The sequence below is a fragment of the Zalophus californianus genome, chromosome 11 (assembly GCF_009762305.2).
Source record: "Zalophus californianus isolate mZalCal1 chromosome 11, mZalCal1.pri.v2, whole genome shotgun sequence".
Taxonomy (NCBI): Eukaryota; Metazoa; Chordata; class Mammalia; order Carnivora; family Otariidae; genus Zalophus; species Zalophus californianus.
This window is the reverse complement of record NC_045605.1, coordinates 76521927-76542132: the sequence shown is the minus strand read 5'-3', so window position 1 is coordinate 76542132 and position 20206 is coordinate 76521927. Positions and strand designations below refer to the sequence as shown.

The 20206-nt window shown below is 41.1% G+C and overlaps 2 protein-coding genes across 4 annotated transcripts in view; one reads left to right on the top strand and one right to left on the bottom strand.

Moving 5' to 3' along the window:
* LOC113914088 (small VCP interacting protein) overlaps positions 1-16123 on the top strand; it is a 42451-nt gene extending 26328 nt beyond the window's left edge. For 2 of the 3 annotated variants that reach the window (XR_003517376.1, XM_027578910.1), the window contains one exon: positions 7604-7964. Coding sequence is in view for 2 of the 3 variants with exons in the window: in XM_027578910.1 (XP_027434711.1) it covers positions 7604-7642 (39 nt within the window). In the remaining variant the exon portion in view is untranslated. Of the gene's footprint in view, positions 1-7603; positions 7965-11606 lie in introns of those variants that run through there. The other variant, XM_027578913.2, reaches the window with a different exon arrangement.
* Positions 1-20206, bottom strand: part of GAS2 (growth arrest specific 2) — a 125685-nt gene that overhangs the window by 14508 nt on the left and 90971 nt on the right. The gene's annotated exons all lie outside the window — the stretch shown is intronic.

Below are 20206 nucleotides of genomic sequence, written 5' to 3'. Positions count from 1 at the left end.
TAACTTGGTGCTCCTCCCATTTAGAAGACATTTTGCCCCATAACTGCAAAGCTAACCCCTCACCTCCTTCATGCCTTTGACAATCTCTCACTTTCTCAAGGAGGCTACCCTAACCACACTTTTAAAATTGTAGTCTCTGCTTCTGGCACTCCCAACCTTCCGTACCCTGCCCTACTTTTCCTTTCCTACCTTAGCATGGATTTTATCAGTTTCTAGCAAATGTTTACATATTTATTATGTTCCTTGTCTATACAATATAATCCCTCCAAATTAAGAGTGCCAGATTTATCACACAAAAATACAGGAAATCCAGTTAAATTTGAATGTCAGATGAACAACAAACATTCTCTTAATTTGGGGCGCCTGGGTGGCTCAGTTGGTTAAACGCGACTACCTTCGGCTCGGGTCGTGATCCTGGAGTCCTGGGATCAAGTCCCGCATCGGGCTCCTTGCTCAGCAGGGAGTCTGCTTCTCCCTCTGACCGTCTTCCCTCTCGTGCTCTCTATCTCTCATTCTCTCTCTCAAATAAATAAATAAAATCTTAAAACAACAACAACAACAACATTCTCTTAGTTTAAGTATGTCCCCTGCAATATTTGGAACATAACATATTAAAAAGTATTTGTTGTTTACCTGAAATTATATACATTATCTGTGTTCAGTCTGGCAACCCTACACCCTCTCTCCCCAACACACAAACACAGAGGAACAAAAAGGTCCTCAAAGAAGTCAGGGTTCATCTGTGTTTTTCTTTGATATATCTTTAGTTCTTCGACCAGTGCTTATTTCATAATACATGTTCAGTCAATATATGTTGAATGAATGATGATCACTCATTTTCTCAGGATGACCCCTAAGAAAACAAGGGAGTAATCCACAGAAGACATATGATCCAGGAAACAGGGGATCCAACATAAGAACAAGTTAGAGTCTCAGTTGACACTGTGAGGCCAACCTGGGGAAGGGGGAGACATGGAGGGACAGAAATGAAACCCCTAGATTAGCTGGTATACCTGCCTATGATGCCGTTGTGACAGGTTTTACAGTTCTCTAAGGGGATCTAGTAAGAGCTTCTTAGTCCTACTTAGGAAAAGAGAAACAGCTACAAAAAGGAAAAGTAATCATGGCATACTATAATATTTACATGACTGTTAGGAAGTAAACACTGAATACTGATTTGACCAACATTGGTATCACCAGTGATGCTGGGCAAACAAGAGGAAGGAAAGTCCACGTGTGCGGTGGGGTAAGGAAGGGGGGGTGGGGCCTGAGACCACTCAATCATCATCTTCCTACTCTTGTTACCTAATCTCAAATAAGATTTCTAACATTTTTAAAAAATATTCTTTTATTTATTTGACAGAGAGAGCAAGGGAGCACAAACAGGGGAACAGTAGAGGGAGAGGGAAAAGCAGGCTCCCCGCTGAGCAGGGACTCCAAAGAGGGGCTTGATTCCAGGAACTGGGATCATGACCTGAGCCGAAGGCAGACGCTTCACTGCCTTAGCCACACAGGCATCCTTCTAACTCGGTTTCTTATGCTATTTAAACAATTCGAGAATAAAGAAGAATAATATAAACCAATCTCACTTATCAACATATACATAAAAATATTACTTTTGTTATGGCTTTTAAAAAACCTCTCTCTTTATCTTTCACACAGCCATCCTCTTGGCGGCCACATCTTTTAAATCGGCATGCTATTCTGATTCAAAAATTTTTCTTTGCTGAATATTCTATTTCCATCTTTCCTTTTTCAAAATGAGTAGGTGAAGTTTGGAGCTCACTTCCAATTATCCGGTCTTCTTCAAAATGAAGTCCAGAAGAATTAAACAATTCCTCACAGACTGTCTATCCGTTCTTGCTTCAGGGGCAGGTCACATGCTCACTTACCAATGAGCCTATTGTTCCATGGGGCCACCCAAAGGTCCCAGTAGGGAGGATGACACGAACTCTCTTGACAAAAGCCACACATAACTCATGCCTTAAAAAATTATCACCAGAAACTGCTTGCTCAGATTCACCGTTTTCAGACACGAACTCCCCAAGCTCCCATGTTGGCTCTCTTTGCTCTTAAATTTACTTTCAGCTCCCAGAATGCTGGTACCTTTCAGGTCAGAGTTTACACTGAAATTTTCACCAGCTCATCTTTTACTTTTATGTTTCTATAATTTTTTAGCCCTATTCTCTCATTTCTGTAATTTTGCTTTTTAAAGTCTTTCATCAGTGCCTGTGTTGGGGGACATGGGTGTGTTATATACACACAGAGAAATAACTTAAATTTATTCCATGTCATATAAATAGATACACATGCATCCCCAGCCCCATGTATTTTTTCTCCTCAGCTATTATTAGAGGGGTATTGTCTGCCTAATAAGGGCCTGGCTGGCACAGTGGAATAACTATCTCTGTTTAGTCCTACTCTAAGAATGTGCATTTTCTCATGACAAAATCCACAGAACACATCCTCAGCCATGTGGGTCCCCTGACCACCTCCTTTCCTCTCAACAACCCATGCCATGTGATGGCATGTTCCTGTTTGTACAAACATCTTCATATATTTCAGGAATTTTCCAGCATCGCTATATCTCTGCATGTCAACAAGAAACTATGTTTTTTTCTGATAAACACTTCCCTGTGTCCCTTTAATTCTAAGTTAAATTATGATGAGGGAACAACAGTATCTACTCCTCACTGACAAGTAGAATCTATGCTTCCTAATACCTTGGTTCAGATTCAGCTAAACGTCCAGTGAAGTGCTCGTCTGTGTCAGAGGCTCGTACACAGACTCCATCCCTACTTGCTAACAGAAATGTCACCACAGCTGACAGACGGAAGCCATCCTCTCCTCTGAAGCATGGGTCCAAGGCAACTGAGCCGGTGTTAGTATAACTCACTCTGAGGCTGCCCCTTCCTTCTTCTGTTTTCAGTGTCCTCTTTTCTTAGTCCTCCTACCTTTGAAGGCCACCCAGAGCTCTTCCCTGTCACTTTGTGATTCATGTTCCCTAGCAGCTAACAAACCTCTGTGGCAAGATGAAAACAAATATTTTGTAATTAATGTTAAAGTCACATCAGTGGCCTCCAGATTTTGGATCTCTCCTCTTTCCTTTTGTGCATAATAGAATTCATACAAACTATTTAATGGAAGTGGATACTCCATATTTTGCCCATTAGCTTCTAAAGTACTTATTAAAAGCATGGCTGTCTGAGGTCTTGAAGCCTCAGCACAGGGCCTTCCAGCTGGGATGTATTATCCATCAACACAAAGCTGGCAGTGGTCTTTGAGGTGACATCAGGACGTAACCCTCTCCCCTTCCCGCCCTGACTTCCCTTCTTGCCTAGTTCATTTGGAGGAAACTCCTTCCCTCTCTATCTTTTCTAGACCTTTACACAGCTTCACAAACCTGCATGATCCAGCCTCTCAGACCTTCACCATCCATTCATTCCTACATCTCAAACCTACCCCCCCTTTCTTCTTTGTTTCTCCCAAGTCCTAAGAGGTCTCGAGGAAGGGGAGTTAATCTCACCTGATCTGTCTTTGCTTTTCATTCAGAGATTATTTGATCTTTGATGGAAGCTATTCCTGCTAGAATGTCTTCACCTTTGTAGGAGTTTTGTTGTTATCTATGTCCTCATGTTGTTTTCATTCCTCCCCTGAGGGAGATTTTTATAGGCTGCTTTATTTCTGTGTTCTTTGACACTCTGGAGCAAAAACAGGTCTTCTCTGTGTGTACCATGTTTTAAATTTCTTTTTATTCTAACATAATTTGAATCATCTCCCACATACCTTCGTCAAGCTTGCTCTGCCTAAGGTTTGCAAAGGATGCTATGAAAACCTTCTGGAAATACCTTGAGGGCTAAGGGTTCTTGTGAATATTTCTTGGAGGAAGTCATCTGAGTCTCCAAGAGTGCTCTCTTGAGATTTTGCTGGATAAAGGAGCAATTAGAAGGACATCCCAGTCTGTAGGGAAAGCATGTGCAAAGGGACAGGAACATAAAACAGCACAGTCTATGTATAACAGTGAGTAGTTCACTACTTCCACAGCTGAGATGCGAGAGGGATGAGGAGAGACAGCTAGGAGATACGGCCAATGACGCAAAAAATGACCAAGCATAAGATGACCATGAATCGTTTTGTAAGCACATGAGATAACAAAGGTCCCTGACAGGTTTTAGGCAAGGGATTGGCATGACAAGATGTCTACTGCGCAAAGATCTCCCACAGACCCACAGAAGAGTCAGGACTTGCTTGGAGCAAAAGAGATTAGAGACTTTCACAGTATATAGGAAAGAGGTGAAAATGACTAAGATTTTGATTGAGATGAGGAGAGAGGGGGTCCCTTGAGTTGAACTTTCTGTTGTACTTTCACCGGCAAGTAACATTATAAGTTATCCATTCCAGCTCCTGACCTTCATTCCGCTTTATGGGAAACAACATAAGATTATGAGCATTATGTTTCAACGCTTTATCTTGAAGTATCTTCTGGCCCGGGGCTGGACACCACATGGTTACAGGATCCCAGAATTCAAAAGTTTGTTCATAGAGATGAACTAGAAGAACTCTGAGTAGGAAAAGATGATTTAGGGAATGTGTCAGGACACATGGCTCTGGACAGAGGATGGGTAGAACAGACTCAAAACAGGAACAATAAACTGAAAAGCCAGCCTACACTAAGAGGTTGCCAAGCCCAATAGGCTTGAACTTCTGCTGTTTCTTTCTTTTTTCTTTTTTTAAAGTATTTTATTTATTTATTTGAGAGAGAGCAAGAGTGAGAGAGATCGCAGAGGGAGAGAGAGAAGCAGGCTCCCCGCTGAGCAGAGAGCCCGATCAATCGTGACCTGAGCTGAAGGCAGAGGCTTAACTGACTGAGTCACCCAGGAGCCCCACTTCTGCTGTTTCTTAAATCGATTCCGTGTTTTCCTACTCCCGTTGGCCATTATCAGGTCTTTCTTCTCTTTCTTGAACAAACAATAATTGCTCTGGTTGTTCTGCCTTTTTTTTTCAGGGCCCATGTACACACTACTCCAAGACTGAACTTACTCTTTACTTGAGTATCTTTGACATGTACATTCTAGGTTCTTTTCAAATTTGGCCTGAACTCAACTCTTTAGCTTTCTTCCTCTTAGATACCTACCTTCTCAGTCATCAGCCAAACAACATTACTGTTTCCTGGATGTTATCATTTTCTTTACATATAATACGTTCTCCTTGATAACATATAGAAAGTCATCCTAAATCTGTTTCTTTCCTGGATGTTTTCATGGCTTTCATACCTTTCTATCTCCAAATCAGATGCCATTTGCCCCTCCACTCTCTTGGAATTTTAAAAATTATAATTACTTGTTTATTTCTTTCATCTCTTATAAAATGAAGGAGAGGAAAAGAGAAATGCTTATTGTGAACATGACATCTCACCCAACATTTTATCCTCCACAGTGGCAACACTAGGTTCTTTATACTCTTTATTCTTTCTTCCACAAAATACTAAGAAACTACCATATGACAGATAATATATTAACCACTGGGAATATATCATACAGAATAAATCCAACATTTCCCTGCCTTCATGGGGCTTAGAGTCTACTGAAGAAATAGACACTAAACCAATAAATGCAAATGTGATGAGTGCCACAGAGGACAATTCCAGGGAGCTAAGGGATCAAAACACACGTTCTGAAAGTCAATTTAGATTAACTGACTCAGTGGCCATTCTCAATCCCCTCTCTTTTGGCTTCTATGCTAGAGACTAATAAATCAAGATACGCACGTTCTCTGCTTTCCTTGCAGTGGGGGTAGCTATAAGTCTACTGGCCAACAAGTGGTAAGCAGATCTCCAAAAAGAGACCACGACTGGCACCACTCCTCCCACCTTCTTCCCGCCTCAGCCTCAGACTCACTGTCTCCAGCTCCCAGCAGCCATCCTAGAACCTGAGGGATGAAACGTGAATAAGGAAACTGACACACTAAGGGCAGCAGAGCTGAAGATGAGAAAAGCCCTTGTCCCCTAATGGGATCAGTGTGTTGGTAAATGAACAGCAGGAGTAACCAATCTCTGAACCTCACTCTGTGTGACGTTCAAGCCCTGTCAACACAGTTTTTTGTTACATCAAATGAAAGGCAATCCAAATGGCCCCAAAGGGAAACTAAGAGTGTTGGGAAGTCCAAAAAGGCTGCCTGGAAGATGAGCCTTGAAGGATGTATGTGCATTAATCTGTCCAAGGAAGTTGGGGGCAGCAGCAGACAGAGAACATTCCAGCCATAGGAATCAAGGTGGGCCCTGAGGTGGAGCACTTGGCCCACTGAAGATGCTGCAGAAGCATATGCGGTAATGATGGTGAAGAAAACAAGGGGGAGAGCATCAGCATGCCGGCCTGAAGAACCAGGCAGGAGTCCTGTTGAGTCATTTAAGGATTCTGGTATCTAAATTCAATGCAAAACCTTTTAAGGACTCTGAGTGGGGAAATAATGTGTTTACACTTTTACTAGCTCATTCTAGCTGCACTGGGATGACTGCATAGACAAAGCGGAGGTAGTAGGCCAGTCTGGAGGCCAGAGCAGTGATCTAGGCTGAAGATGGTTGCCTGGGCAAGGTGGTGGATGCCTGCCCCAATATTTCTTAGAGTATCCCAATGACCTCATTCTCACCTCATTTCCCCCAGGGTTGACATTATCTTCTTCCCAGAATGTACCACTGATGCACAGGTGGGAATTATGTCATCCTCCCTGACGTGATGTGAGGAAGGTGGAGGGAGGAGGGTGCACATTCCCCATTCGACAGAGAAAAGTGAGACACAGAATGCAATATGCCTTACCAAACTCTTCATGACTTTAGAGCAACTTCCAGAACAGGCTCTCAGATCCATGTCTGTATATCATGTTAGAAAAATGTCAAGTGGGGTGCTTAGGTGGCTCAGTCAGTTAAGTGTGTGACTCTTTTTTTTTAAAAAAGATTTTATTTATTTATTTGCACGTGAGAGAGAATGAGAGAGAGAAAGCACATGAGAGAGGGGAGGGTCAGAGGGAGAAGCAGACTCCCTGCTGAGCAGGGAGCCCAATGCAGGACTCCATCCAGGGACTTGATCCAGGGACTTGATCCAGAGACTCCAGGATCATGACCTGAGCCGAAGGCAGTCGCTTAACCAACTGAGCCACTCAGGCGCCCCAAGTGTGTGACTCTTGATTTGGGCTCAGGTCATCTCAGGGTCATGAGATCGAGCCCCACGTCAGGCTCTGTACTCAGGCTGCTTGAGATTTTCTCCCTCTCCCTCTGTTCCTCCCCGGCTCTCGCTTGTGCTCTTATTGATTGATTGATTGATTTGACAGAGAGAAAGAGAGTGCACAAGAAGGGGGAGTGGCAGGCAGAGGGAGAGGGAGAAGCCGACTCCCCGCTGAGCAGGAAGCCCAGTGTGGGACTCAATCCCAGGATCCTAGGATCATGACCTGAGCCGAAGGCAGGTGCTTAACCGACTAAGCCACCCAGGCGCCCCATAAATAAATCTTTTTTTTTTTTAAAGTCAAGTAAGAAAAACACTTTGTCATAACTAATGTATTGTAATCAACCTTCACTTTATTTTTTATTTTCTTTAATTTTCATTTTTTTCAGAGGGAGCCTGACACGAGAAACCCTGAGATCATGACCTGAGCCAAAATCAAGAGCTGAACACTTAACCAACTGAGCCACCCAGATGCCCCAATCAACCTTTACTTTAAATTGCTTCATATTTTAAACTCATCCTAAAATAGCTCTAAACACAGATAAAACATATTTCAGACAAAAAGCATATTTCTTTTCTGCTAATTAATTGCAAAGTATGTAAAGTAATATAATTTTCTTAAATCTAGGGGTTATAATACTGCTCCAGGATGTCAAATTTTTCTCTACTTCAGCTGATTAATTATTGACTAGTAGGTGATTCTCTAAAAGCATCTCTGTTATGTTGCTCGCAATCCCAATAAAAATGACATCTAACAGGGCCCTGTACTTCTTCATCTATCACAATAGTAATCAAAATAATTAGGTATACCTTTATTTAACTACTTTCTCCACCACAATTTTATCTATTTTGGAAAAATAGGTTAGCTAGCATTATCTCCCTAGTGATTGGCACAATCCCCAGCATATAGCATTAATTAAAAATATCCTATTAAACAATAACCAATAATTATCATGTAATTACTAATTAGTAAACACTGTGCTAAGGACTTTAAATGCAACATCTCATTTAATTTTCACATTAATCTTATGAAGCAGGTATAATTACCAGTTTAGAGTTGATGAAAATGAAACTGAGAGATGTTATTTATTTAATCACAATATTTAGTAAGTCTCAGAGCTGGGATTCAAACTCAGAGCACTTATTAATATATGATACTGCCTCTCTTGAATATATGAATGAGCGAATAAATCAATGAATGATTGAATTTGCTGATGATTCACCAGGCATAAACCCTAGACTAATTAACAAGTGTGAAAAGCACGTGTTTATATGTAGTTACCATAGCACGCTTTTACATTTGTTGTTCTCAACCCAGGGGACATTTGGCAATTTCTGGAGACATTTTTGGTTTCCACAACTGGGAGGGGGAGTTGACTGGTATGTAATGGGTAGAGGCCCTGGGGGGGCTGCTAACCCCCCTACAATGCACATGACAGCCCCCCCATAACAAGGAATTATCAGGTTTATAAATCAATAGTGCCAAATTTGAGAAATCTTGTTCTATGATATATGACTGTTCACATGAAGTCAAATCATACCGAAACCATTCCTGTAACACACACACACACACACACACACACACACGTTTTAATCATTTATCCAACCTCAGCCATAATTTCTTGTTTCTCCTGCTGTTTCACTCACATGAGATTAACAGGCAAAACTTACAAAATAATATTGACTACAGGAATAATAGAGGAGATAATGGTGGTGGCAACACTCATTTTTCTCGCAGGGCAGCAGTGCCTTGCTAAAACGCAGACCTGAGGAGGCAATGTGCACCATTTCATATTGGAGAGGCACTCGGACCCCTTACAGACCGACAAACCACGAGCAAGAAGTTGGGAACCCATTACACTTGAGCCAGCAGCTATTCCCCATTACATAATTGAAAAGGGGGAGGGGAACAAATAAATTCCCACAGACACATCTCAACATTATTTAACGTCTGTTTCAAAATGACTAGTAAGGAACCAAGCTGTTTTCAACCTCGAATACCAGTCAATGAAACAGGTAGCAGAATTGCAGTTATGAATCTTGGCACTAGGTGGCAGAAGCACACAAGTGCGTGATCCCCACATTAAAAATTTAGTGCTGCTATTGTTTAAATCCGATTAGACAGAGAGGTAAACATGTTTTTTCCCAATGTTTCTCACCATTGCCTTTTATTTCATTTACTGGACTGAAAATTATGAAGTAGCTTTTTTTCCCAAATAAATCTACTTTTCACTCTTGAATATTTATGTGAGAGTAAAAAATGTTAGGTGTGCATGTGTATATACACTCTCTATATACATACTCTATACACATATAAGTATATTACTATATACGTATAATTATACATATAATTATAAGTTGCATATATTGTATCTAATTGCATAAATGATATACATTCAATTCATAATAGTGAAAGTGAACATGAAATGATAATGTCAGTCACTTTCTATTGAGCATTTTATCTCACTTAATACTTTTAATAACCTTATGAGAAGGTATTAGCTTTCTCCCTTTGCAGTTTCTCAAAGATCAGAGAGACTGGAAAACTTGGCCAGACTCACACAGTATAATAGCTACAGAAGTGGGGTTCATGTTGTACATTTCAGAGAGCTCCAAGTCTGCAGGTTTTTTGAGATCAGGAATCTCATCTTAATTTCTATTCCCCCTCACCAAACATGTAAATGTGCTACAAATGTAGTATATCAGTGGTAAGAATAACTTGTGCCTATTTGACGGTGTTAAGGAAATACACTTCATATGGGAGAATGAAAGTAGTTACTGGGATGCATGTTAAAATGCGGATTACCCAGGCACCCGGGTGGCACAGTGGGTTAAGCACCCAGCTTTTGGTTTCGGCTCAGGTCTTGATTTCCGTGTTGTGAGATCAAGCCCCACGCCAGGCTCTGTGCTCAACACAGAGTCTGCTTGGGTTTCTGGCTCCCTCTCCCTTTGCCCCTCTCCCTGCCCCCTCTAAAAATAAATAAACAAAATCTCTTTAATAAATGTTTATTTATTTGACAGAGAAAGAGAGAGAGAGAGGGAATAGCAGGGCAACGAGAAGGGAACCCGATGTGGGGCTCAATCCCAGAACTCTGGGATCATGACCTGAGCTGAAGGCAAATGTTTAACCGACTGAGCCACCTAGGTGCCCCAATAAATAAAATCTTTTTTAAAAAAATGCAGATTACCAAGTCCCACCCCAGACTAATTAAACTAGAATTTATGAGAGTAATTTTCTTAAAGGTCTCCAGGTGATTCTAATATGAAGCTATTGCTGAGACTCTATAGAGTCGTGACTATAAGAATAAAGTTTTGAGTAGTTTTAGAAGGCATTTCTTTCTTCTTTTTGATGAGCCCTGAAATACAGAATGGAAAATAAGAGAAAGCATGGAGGAGGTTATGAAAAGAATGTGTGGCCCTAAAGAAGATATAAGTTTGCAGCCCACCAACACTGAGAACATCCCACCCACTTGTCTTCTATTGTGTGATTGATCTTGTGACTTCAGTGACAAAGATGGGAATCTTTTTTTGTCTATTTTCATGAACAACATTTCCACGCAAGGCCAACCTTCACAGAAGTTAGTGGTACCTACAGTTAGAATCCTCTCTGTCCTACACTACTGATTACCTTCTAGGATTTCAGCAAGATGTTCAACATATATCCTGAGATGTGGTTTATTATTAATACCAACTCTAAATTACAATTATTGAACACAGATCCTTGCACATATTGGGCAAGAGATAACCTATTGCTGTATGAGTAGGTGGATAAATGGACAGAGAGTGACTTGTTAAGTGAGGAGATTCGGGGCTGGTCTTCTTGGTTAATCTTCAAAACCCACTTCAGGGCATGCTCAGTAATCTCTACCAGTGTCTCTAGCCAATTGTTTAAAAAATAGTAAAGATTGATGCTGACACCTCCGATAAGATTCTCCTTTTCACACTTTTTTAAACCAACTGATTTAAATGCAGATCCGTTTTCAGAAATGAGGGTCTGGCAAAGCTCTGTGATTGTTTTAACCTAACTGTGGGATATAATCAGGACCACTTTATGCTATTCTTAAGTTGCCACAGCAAAAGTGGTTTGCAGTGGGGGCTTTTTGTTGTTGTTTGCTTGGTTGTTTTGCTTTGCTTTGGTTTTTAACCAAAGCTTTCATGGAAAACGAAGTCCTTTTGCAGGACTTACACAAGAGGAGGTCTGCCTTGTTATGTATTGTACTCCTTTGTGCTTAGAATCAATCCAGATCACTACCTATAACTCACAGCATAAACATAAAAGCAATTCGTGGACGTGCTAGAATGTTGACATCTTCCAGAATTACAATGCCAATTTCTCGATGAAAGTAAAATCATCTATGTTAATAGTTTGTTTTTGTATTTATCTTCCTGTAGACTCCATCCTGAGGAGCGGCACTTGGCACCTGGGAGGCTAACATCCCTTCCCGTGAAGGTAACACATGATCCAGGACTTTGACTGGCAGAAGGCTCAGAGCAAAAAATCCAAGTGCTGCCTGCAGGTGCGGTAACAAAAGTAAAGGTGGAGACACGCGTGGCAAAGAGTCCCCAAAGAAGCTTGTAATCCATACAGATTGTCAAGGCTCAGCTGTGGAGGTGACTGGGGCATTCCCTGATTCCCAAGACATCAGCAAAGTCCTTTAATCAGCACGTACATTGTTCTGTTCTGTCTATAATATTATTCTTGAATATTAAGCAGCTGGTGATTCAGTGCCATCTGGCACTTCCTGGGTAAGCACAGCTCTGATACAGTACAAATGTGTCGGGAGTAAGGGAAAATAGTTCCCCAGGAAGATAATGTGTCAGGATAAGTCAGGGAAGCTGGGTGAGAGTGTGGGACAAGCTCGAAGACCCACTCACTCAAGGATGAATAGAAAAAGAGGGGGTGGTAGGCTACCAAATGCTTTGTGCCCCTGACCTTCATTGTCCATACAGCCTATAAGGACGTACTTCTGAGAGCTGTGGGTTTTTTGTTTCTCTCAGCAACAATGTTGTGAAGCATGGGCCTGTGATACATAGAGGAGGTTGCACTGAGATGACAACACGACAACAGCCCACACAGGTCAAACCAGCTGTCCCCGGCATTCAGAATCCCTAGAGATGGAGCACGTAGAGTGTGATAGAGGAACTTTGGAGTTTTCTTAATTTTTTTCCTCTTTTTTGCTAAGAGAGAGGATGTCATTGAAATGGAACCACAGGCTTTTGCCTATGTCAGACTTACCAGAGCTTTCTGTGGCCATGCCAGAAAATGCAAAACAGTCTACAAAGGAATCTAACCCATGACTTCAGACCTTCTAGAATCAACCACCAGGTAGAAAGAGTATCAAGAGAGATGTCTCAGAGATGAAGGTTAAATGTCCTTATTTCAGAGTAGAGCTAGAAGATGATTTATGAGAACATGTGTGCCGGACTGGGCTTGGGTTTCCAGGCCCTGGAGGAAAGATACGGGTCACGTGGCCCATACCCCAAGAGCATGCCCAGGATGGTGAAAAACCCAGGAAACCTTGCTTGCTGGAAGGGCTGAGTGACCTCCTTTGAGTTATTGGCTGCCACTTAATCTAAACAAATTTTATATATGCCAGGCTTTTCCTGTATACTCCGGAAAGTAGATATTTCTATCTCCATTTTATAGACAAGGAAATAGGCTCACAGAAGAGTGGTGATTTACCATACAACACTGTTCAAATATGGCGGAGCTGGGGAGGGAAAGTCTAGACTGGGTGGTGAGGAATATACATGACCTAAGCTACAAAGTATATCTTAGAGATGAGCAATCCAATGCATTCCCCATTTTTTTCCACAGATGAGAAGGAGCTCTGAAATAATATCATGGCTTGCCCAAGCTGGCTTTACCCAGATTGACTGAGTCTTAACTTTGTTGAGCCTTCAGAGGCTACTGTGTGCTAGTTACTGGGCCAAGTATGGTCTCTAGTTTTCCAGCAAATCTGTCACAGATGCCACGAATCCCCTCTGTACAGATGAGAGAATCCCTTCTCCCAGTAGCTGCATGGCTTCCTCAAAGGGACATAGAAGTACCAAGGCTGCAGCATATATTTTATTCTAAAATCTACATTCTTTATACATCTCATGCTGAGAAAGTCTGTCTGCAAAACATATTCATTAAGAAATAACTTAGTCCCATTCTAATTAATCAAAAACAAAGCTGTGCTCTATAGAACACAAATTGATTAGTATAAAGAAACAATTATTATACTAATTTGACCTAGGTCCTGATATTTTGGTGAGCCCAGGCATCTCTGGTGAAGCTACCTTTGGTGAAGATGCAAGTTCCATTTTGCTTTCTGAGATGCTGAAATTAGCCTATGGGCCCCCATGTCTACAAGCAAAGATGTGGGGATCTAGATATCTCAAGGTGGGAACTGCTTTGTTACATTAATATAAAAAATAATTCCCATCGATATTATATTTGATAATACTTTATACTGAGTCAAATAATAAGCCTCCGGGAGTTTACACATACGTCTTTAATTAAAAGCACAGACCAACCATGAAGATTGGCTTTCCATTAAGGTTCCCAGTGAAAATCTGTGAGTTGTTAAAGGGGTTATGAATCTCTTCCTACAGAAACACGAGCACTATAAACACACAAGAGGTAATGAGCACCAAGCTTTTCTCTCTGAGAGGGAAAAATTACAAAAGAGAAATGATAGATGGTGCTTGCTAGAAATTTTAATTAAACCTGTGAGTGAAAAATTCTGAATCAGGCCAAGGGTCAGCTGCACTCAGATGTGACCTGCTAGAAAAGCAGAGGCGGGACCCACGTCAGGAAATGGAGATCCTGTGAGAACAGCCATAATATCCTTGAATTTCATTTAATCCAGCACTCCACAAGGTCTAGCTCTGAAGGGCCCTCTGGGAGACGCCCCCCCAGCTGAGTGAATAACTCTGAATACAAAGAAATCTGCTCTTGGTTGCTTAGTGACAGTGGAGTGTAGACCCCAGCATCTTCAGTGTGTGTGTGTGTGTGTGTGTGTGTGTGCGTGCACGCACACGCGCGTGAGCTGTCCCTTGTTTGTTGGAAGGCTGTGTACTCTGGCAGGCTGCACTGCTGCCCTTGCTGCAGTAATTAAGTAACGAAAAGTCCTGACCATGGAAGATGCCATAATTTCTCCAAGAACTATGATTAAAGAATAACCACTCTCCATCTAAAGATCATAGTGCAGGTTCCCTCTCCTATTGCTTGCTCTACCAAAAGGGCATTTAGGGGGTGGATCTTTTCTCATCCATACTTCCATCTCTTATAAGTTTCCTGACACTGGCCTGGTCTGTTAATTTCTATGGTTCTTACCCATAGATCTATCTAGCTTTGGGGGCTCTCAGAAGGTCAAATGTCCTTAATTCAAAGGGCTTTATCAATCGTCATGCCTTAAATAAAAAACATAAAGTACTGTGACTATTTTTTTCCTTTGTTTCTAAACTTCACTTGCTCTCCTTATTCCTACTTTTTGGAACTTAAGAGACTTAACGTGGTTGATTGAATTCAATCTTGAATCCAAGTTACAATTACACTGCTTGCAAGTCAACACATTTGATGTGTATGTCTCCTGTATGGATTATAGTACAACAAAAACAAAAGCCACAGCTCAGAAGAAGAGATGGTTTTAGTATCCATAACTCTTGTATCTTTAATTTTTACTACAAATTACAGAATCAAAGCCTTAAATCCAAGGCCACAATGAATGTTTGATGATCAGCCGTGTGGTCACTTAGCTCACCCCTGATCTCTGTGATGTTTACTCTGACCTCCTGGGAAAGATACAGTCCACCTATAGTACCTCATATCTTCCTTTAGAGTAGTAGAAATGTAGTTGGCACACATCTGCCCAATATAAAGGTCGCCTACCTCGTCTCTCCTGCAGGGAGATGAGTCAAGTCGGGAACTTAAGTGGCACAGGCACTATGTCCTTTCATCATTCTTTCCTCCATGTTTCTGCCTGGGGCACAGAGATATCTTAGACCATGTGTCTGATGGCAGAGTCTTGAGCTGGAGAAACCCTGAGTCCCTGAGGACTTGGAGGAGCAGAGTCATCCAACCAGCACTGGACTTTGACAGTAGAGAAATAAACATCTATCTTCTTTAAGTTACCAGTGTTTTGTGTGTTTCTATTACTCACAGCCAACAAAGGAAATTACTTTCCACATCTTTGTTTTCAGAGTCCCTCAACTTTCAAGAATTCTGCATTATGTCTCAACAATATCTGTTTATTTCAGTGCAATACAGCTGAAAATATTAGGCAACTCTCATATGCAAGACCAAGTAGTGGAGAGTCCGTACTGAGAGAAATCAGTGAGCAACTACAACATGAGTCTTACTCCTACAGTCCTTACTGGTGAAGAAGGAGAAGTATAGGGTGCTTGGGATAAGTGCAACTTAACAAAGAAACTGAATTTAACAGGGACCCAACATGATGAGGAAGGAAGTTTCGTTGGATGGCAAGACATTAGGAATAATGACTAAACAATGAGATGTTAGGCAACGGGCAGAGAGAGGAGGTGCATTCCAGAAAAAAGAACAGTATTTCCAAAGACCTTTGAGAAACAACACATGTGCTGAAAGAAGAGAAGTCCAGTAGTTGGGGCAGAGCAAGAAAGACACCAGAGGTAAGGTTAGAGGAAGTCAGGTTCCAGAACCTTCCACTTTATTCTCCATTGTCTCCCCATCACTTTCTAAAATAGGGCAATGGACCAAAAAAATGAGAAAGAGGACAAGAGTTCATCAGGAAGAAAATTCTAGGGCCTACTTTCTCACAATTTTTCATGTGGGTGAGGAGTTAGAATTTACACCTACACCACAGAATCAAAGTATTCCCAGATTCTCGTTCCCCCGCCCCAAAAGGAAAAACACTGAAGTGAGAAAAGACAACATTTAATGGGACCATTGTTTTGCTCTAGTTTATATAAGAATGAACAGACCAGACCAAAATATGCAAGTCATCCCTGTCAACAGAACATTTCTTGTTCCCCTCTGTCTCCAAGCCTTCTCATTTGTAAATATAAAGAAATAAATATAAATCTGCTCTTTGACAGAAGCTGGCTTCTCAGAATTTTTTTCCTTTGTTTCCTACATACATTAATGCCTTTCACTGAACCAGTGAATGCATAACCACTTTTAACATCCCCCATGACACTGAGGTGGGAAAATCCTATGAACGGATTAAATAACCTGGGGAGGGCACTAGAGGGCAGGTGTCCCCTTTACATCTGCTACAATTTCTGCCCACAGACTGGCAACCCACCACTAGGACTGTAGGGATGCACACTTGAATTGGTCTCATTTTCCAGAACTGTTCAAATATAAGGTAAAAAAGGAAAACCTGCTACATTTCTCCTCAAACAAGCTGAGCTTTGTACTTGCTCTCCCTGTCATCCATCCCTGCTCTTCTCAAGCCAGGCTCCGGGAGAGGCCATCCTTTAGAGCTTTACCTAAGTAACCCCTCCTGAATCCCATTATTCTCTATTGCATAAAATGTTTCCTTTTGACATTTACCAGACCCCCAATTACCTTGTGTATTTGCTTACTTGAAGATAATCTGTCTCTACTACAGAGCATTCTCCTTAAAGGCAGTGAGGGACTGTGTCTTACTCACCACTCTACTCTCAGAAGCTAGAAGATAATTTGTGTGATATCTGCTGAATAAATGAATGAACACTCAGTTCTTTGAAATGAGTATGTTACAATTCACATTACAGACAGCTTACAGAGATTTTTAAAAACTTGGTCAAAGTTATGCAGCAAGTTGATGGCAGAATCACATTGACCTCAGGGACTCTTGTAAGCTATGTTTCTTTTTATGATTTTTTTTTTGGGGGGGGAAGGTAATTTCTCACAAGAAAATCATCATTTTCAAAAATCTAGCTTCTTCTTTGCCTCTTTCTTCTATTCTATTAATCAAATGAAGCTTACCCTCAAAATACTATTCACATTTTTCTTTCCATTCTTTCTGCCACAATTTTAATTAATGTTCATATCTTATGAATAACCTCTTACTTAGCTGCATTTGCCTTTGGTTTCTTCCTGCAGCAATCAATAATTCTCTATATAAACCCTCCCAAATTAATTGCCTTACATATCAATTTTATCATGCTATTGATCAACACCTTCAGTTGCTGTCTAGTGCCTCCAGGTCAAAATGGACAGTTTTTGGCTTTATTTTCAAGGTCCTCCACAGTTGCCCCCAGTGTACCTTTATCACATTATTCCCTACTTAAACTCTCTACATAAGCTCCAGCTAACCTGGCCCATTCACTAAACATCTTTTGAGTTCTTCCTATTCTTCCACCATGCTGGCCCTATTGTCCTTCCAAAATGCTCTCTGACATCCAAATCCCATTCACTTCTCAAAATACTGGTGAATTTCCACCTTCTCTTTGAAAGCTTTCCAGATATATCCAATGCACATGGATCCACCTTTCTCTAAATTCATCAGTGCCTAGAATAGTGTCCAGCTCTTTGTTGGTACTTAGCAAATTATTGTCAAATGAACTGCTGAATCTGTAGTTGAAATCATACCCTGTCTTATGGCAATCTTTATTTTGTCTTTTTGATTTTATTTGTGTTATTAATTCTTGGATCCCTTCCCAACTGGATCTTTGAGGTCTGAGTCATAACTTCTATTCAGCTCCTTATAGCTTTTGTTTGACAGATTACTCCACATGCTTTAACTGTCAATAATCTTATTGATAAACTTGTACTCTCTGATTTCTGGTATGGCTCAGAAATTAACAATAACTGCACAGAAAACAATAAATCCTACAGACCTTATCAGAGAGACAACTGAGAGACCACAGAAAGATTCAAAATTATGTCCCTCCTTTTTCTTCAATGTTTTACCATCACTGATACATTGTGAAAGCAAATTATCAAGTGGGGCCATTTCTTGTTGGAATATCTAGCTGCATTCCTTTTTAACTTTTCCGATCCTCATGATGTGATAACCTAATCATGTGCCAACAACATAAAAACACCAAACTAGGCACTTAGGATAGAAACTAGTATAAATCCGGGTTCATACACTTCAGAGCAGCAAAAAGCAACATCCACAAAAGACATACTGGCCAATGTTGTATTTTCTCAGTGTTCAGTTAGTACCATCATTTAATATATGCCATGGCAATTCAGAGGAAATTCAAATTAATGATGACCTGGACATTATGGGAAGATATCTGAAACTCTCTTCAACAAGAGTGCAACAATTATTAATTCCCTGTAAATGACAGGCTGTCCTACCTTCTATACCTTTGTGATCTGTAACTTCAATTTAATAGCTTTGTATATATTTTAAGAGAAAGACAGATGATGTCATCAAATTGCTCCTTAATCATTTGGATCCCAATTTCGTCCAATCATAAAGCACCAAACAGCCACATCCAGTCCCTCTCTTCTATATTACCCTCTTCTGCCTTTTCCTTATTAGTACATGAGAACAGCCTACTTATTTACTGATCTATGTTGGGGTCAGCAAAATAGGGCCCATGGGACAAATCTAGCACTCATGTTACTTTTATAAATAAAGTTTTATTGGAATACAGCCATGCTCATTCATTTTGCCTTGTCTTAAACAGCGTTTGTGCTAAAACAATAGAGTTGAGTAGTTGTGACAGAAACCGTATGGCCCCCAAAGCCCAAGATATTTATATCTGGCTTTTTACTATCTGACCCATGGCCTACCTGTTTATCGTCTATCTCCCCACAACAGAATGTGAAGGGAGACAGTTTTGTTCACGGTTCTAACCATGAAAATTGTATCTGAGACTTAGTAGGCCCTTTGTATCTGTTGCTGACCACTCATAGCCTTAACCGGAGAGGATACATGGCATTAACATGTACCTCTGAAAGCTCTGAACTTGGCCACACATCTGGAATCACTGCTTTCTGGGTATATGTGTAATGAACTCATGTAAAGAAATTTGTAAATGGCCAAAGAATACTCTGGGGAGGGTTCTTGGCCCAAGGAATAGTTTTCTTTGAAAAGGCCTTGGTCTGACTGCTGGGCTTACTGGGGGCAGAGCACTGTATTTTTTATAGCCCTGCTATGCTAAATGAAATATGCACTAAATCACCAGGCAGACCTGGAACCGAGAAACCAGGTAACATCTGGAAAATAAGAGCTTAGGGTAACAAATTTCTAAAAACTTGTTGATAGGAGAAACAACTTGTGTCTTTTTATTAATTTACTTGACTCCTGTCGATTGATAGTACCCAGAGGTTTAAAAAAAAAAAAGAAAACACCACAGTTGTAAGATCTGAAAACACCATTTCCCATCATTCTTTTTCAGTTTCTATGAGTAACTTACAATTTTATTCTACGTAAAATTCTCACTAAAGACACTCTTTATTAACAAGTGGAAATTCTGACCTGCTGAAACCCTGCCTGTGCCAGGCAGATGTGTCAGAACAAGCCAAAATCAACATGCTGCTTTTTAGATATTCTGTTTAAGGGACAGTGTTTCAATTCTGAGTAACCTATATACCAAGATAGAGAGCCTCACCCAGTAGACCATAATATGCTTTATATTTCAGGTTTTTATCAGATAGGTCTCCAGGCTGAGCTGCCACGGTCATGACCCGCCTACTTCTCAAGCCAACATGGTTGGATGGTATTGGTCCAGTGTTACCCCCTTTCTATTCAATCTCTGCACTACAGCCTGAGTGATTTAAAATGTAATCTATTCATATCTCTCCCCATTGAAAAATGCTTCACATCTCTGTGCCGCCTTCAGGAGAAAACCAAAGCTCTCATAACACAGGCAGGTCTTCGTGAGTTGGCTTTGTGTACCTGCCTTCCCCATCTCTCCCCTGCCTTCCCCATCTCTCCCCTGCCTTCCCCAGCTCTCCCCTGCCTTCCCCATCTCTCCCCTGCCTTCCCCATCTCTCCCCTGCCTTCCCCATCTCTCCCCTGCCTTCCCCATCTCTCCCCTGCCTTCCCCATCTCTCCCCTGCCTTCCCCAGCTCTCCC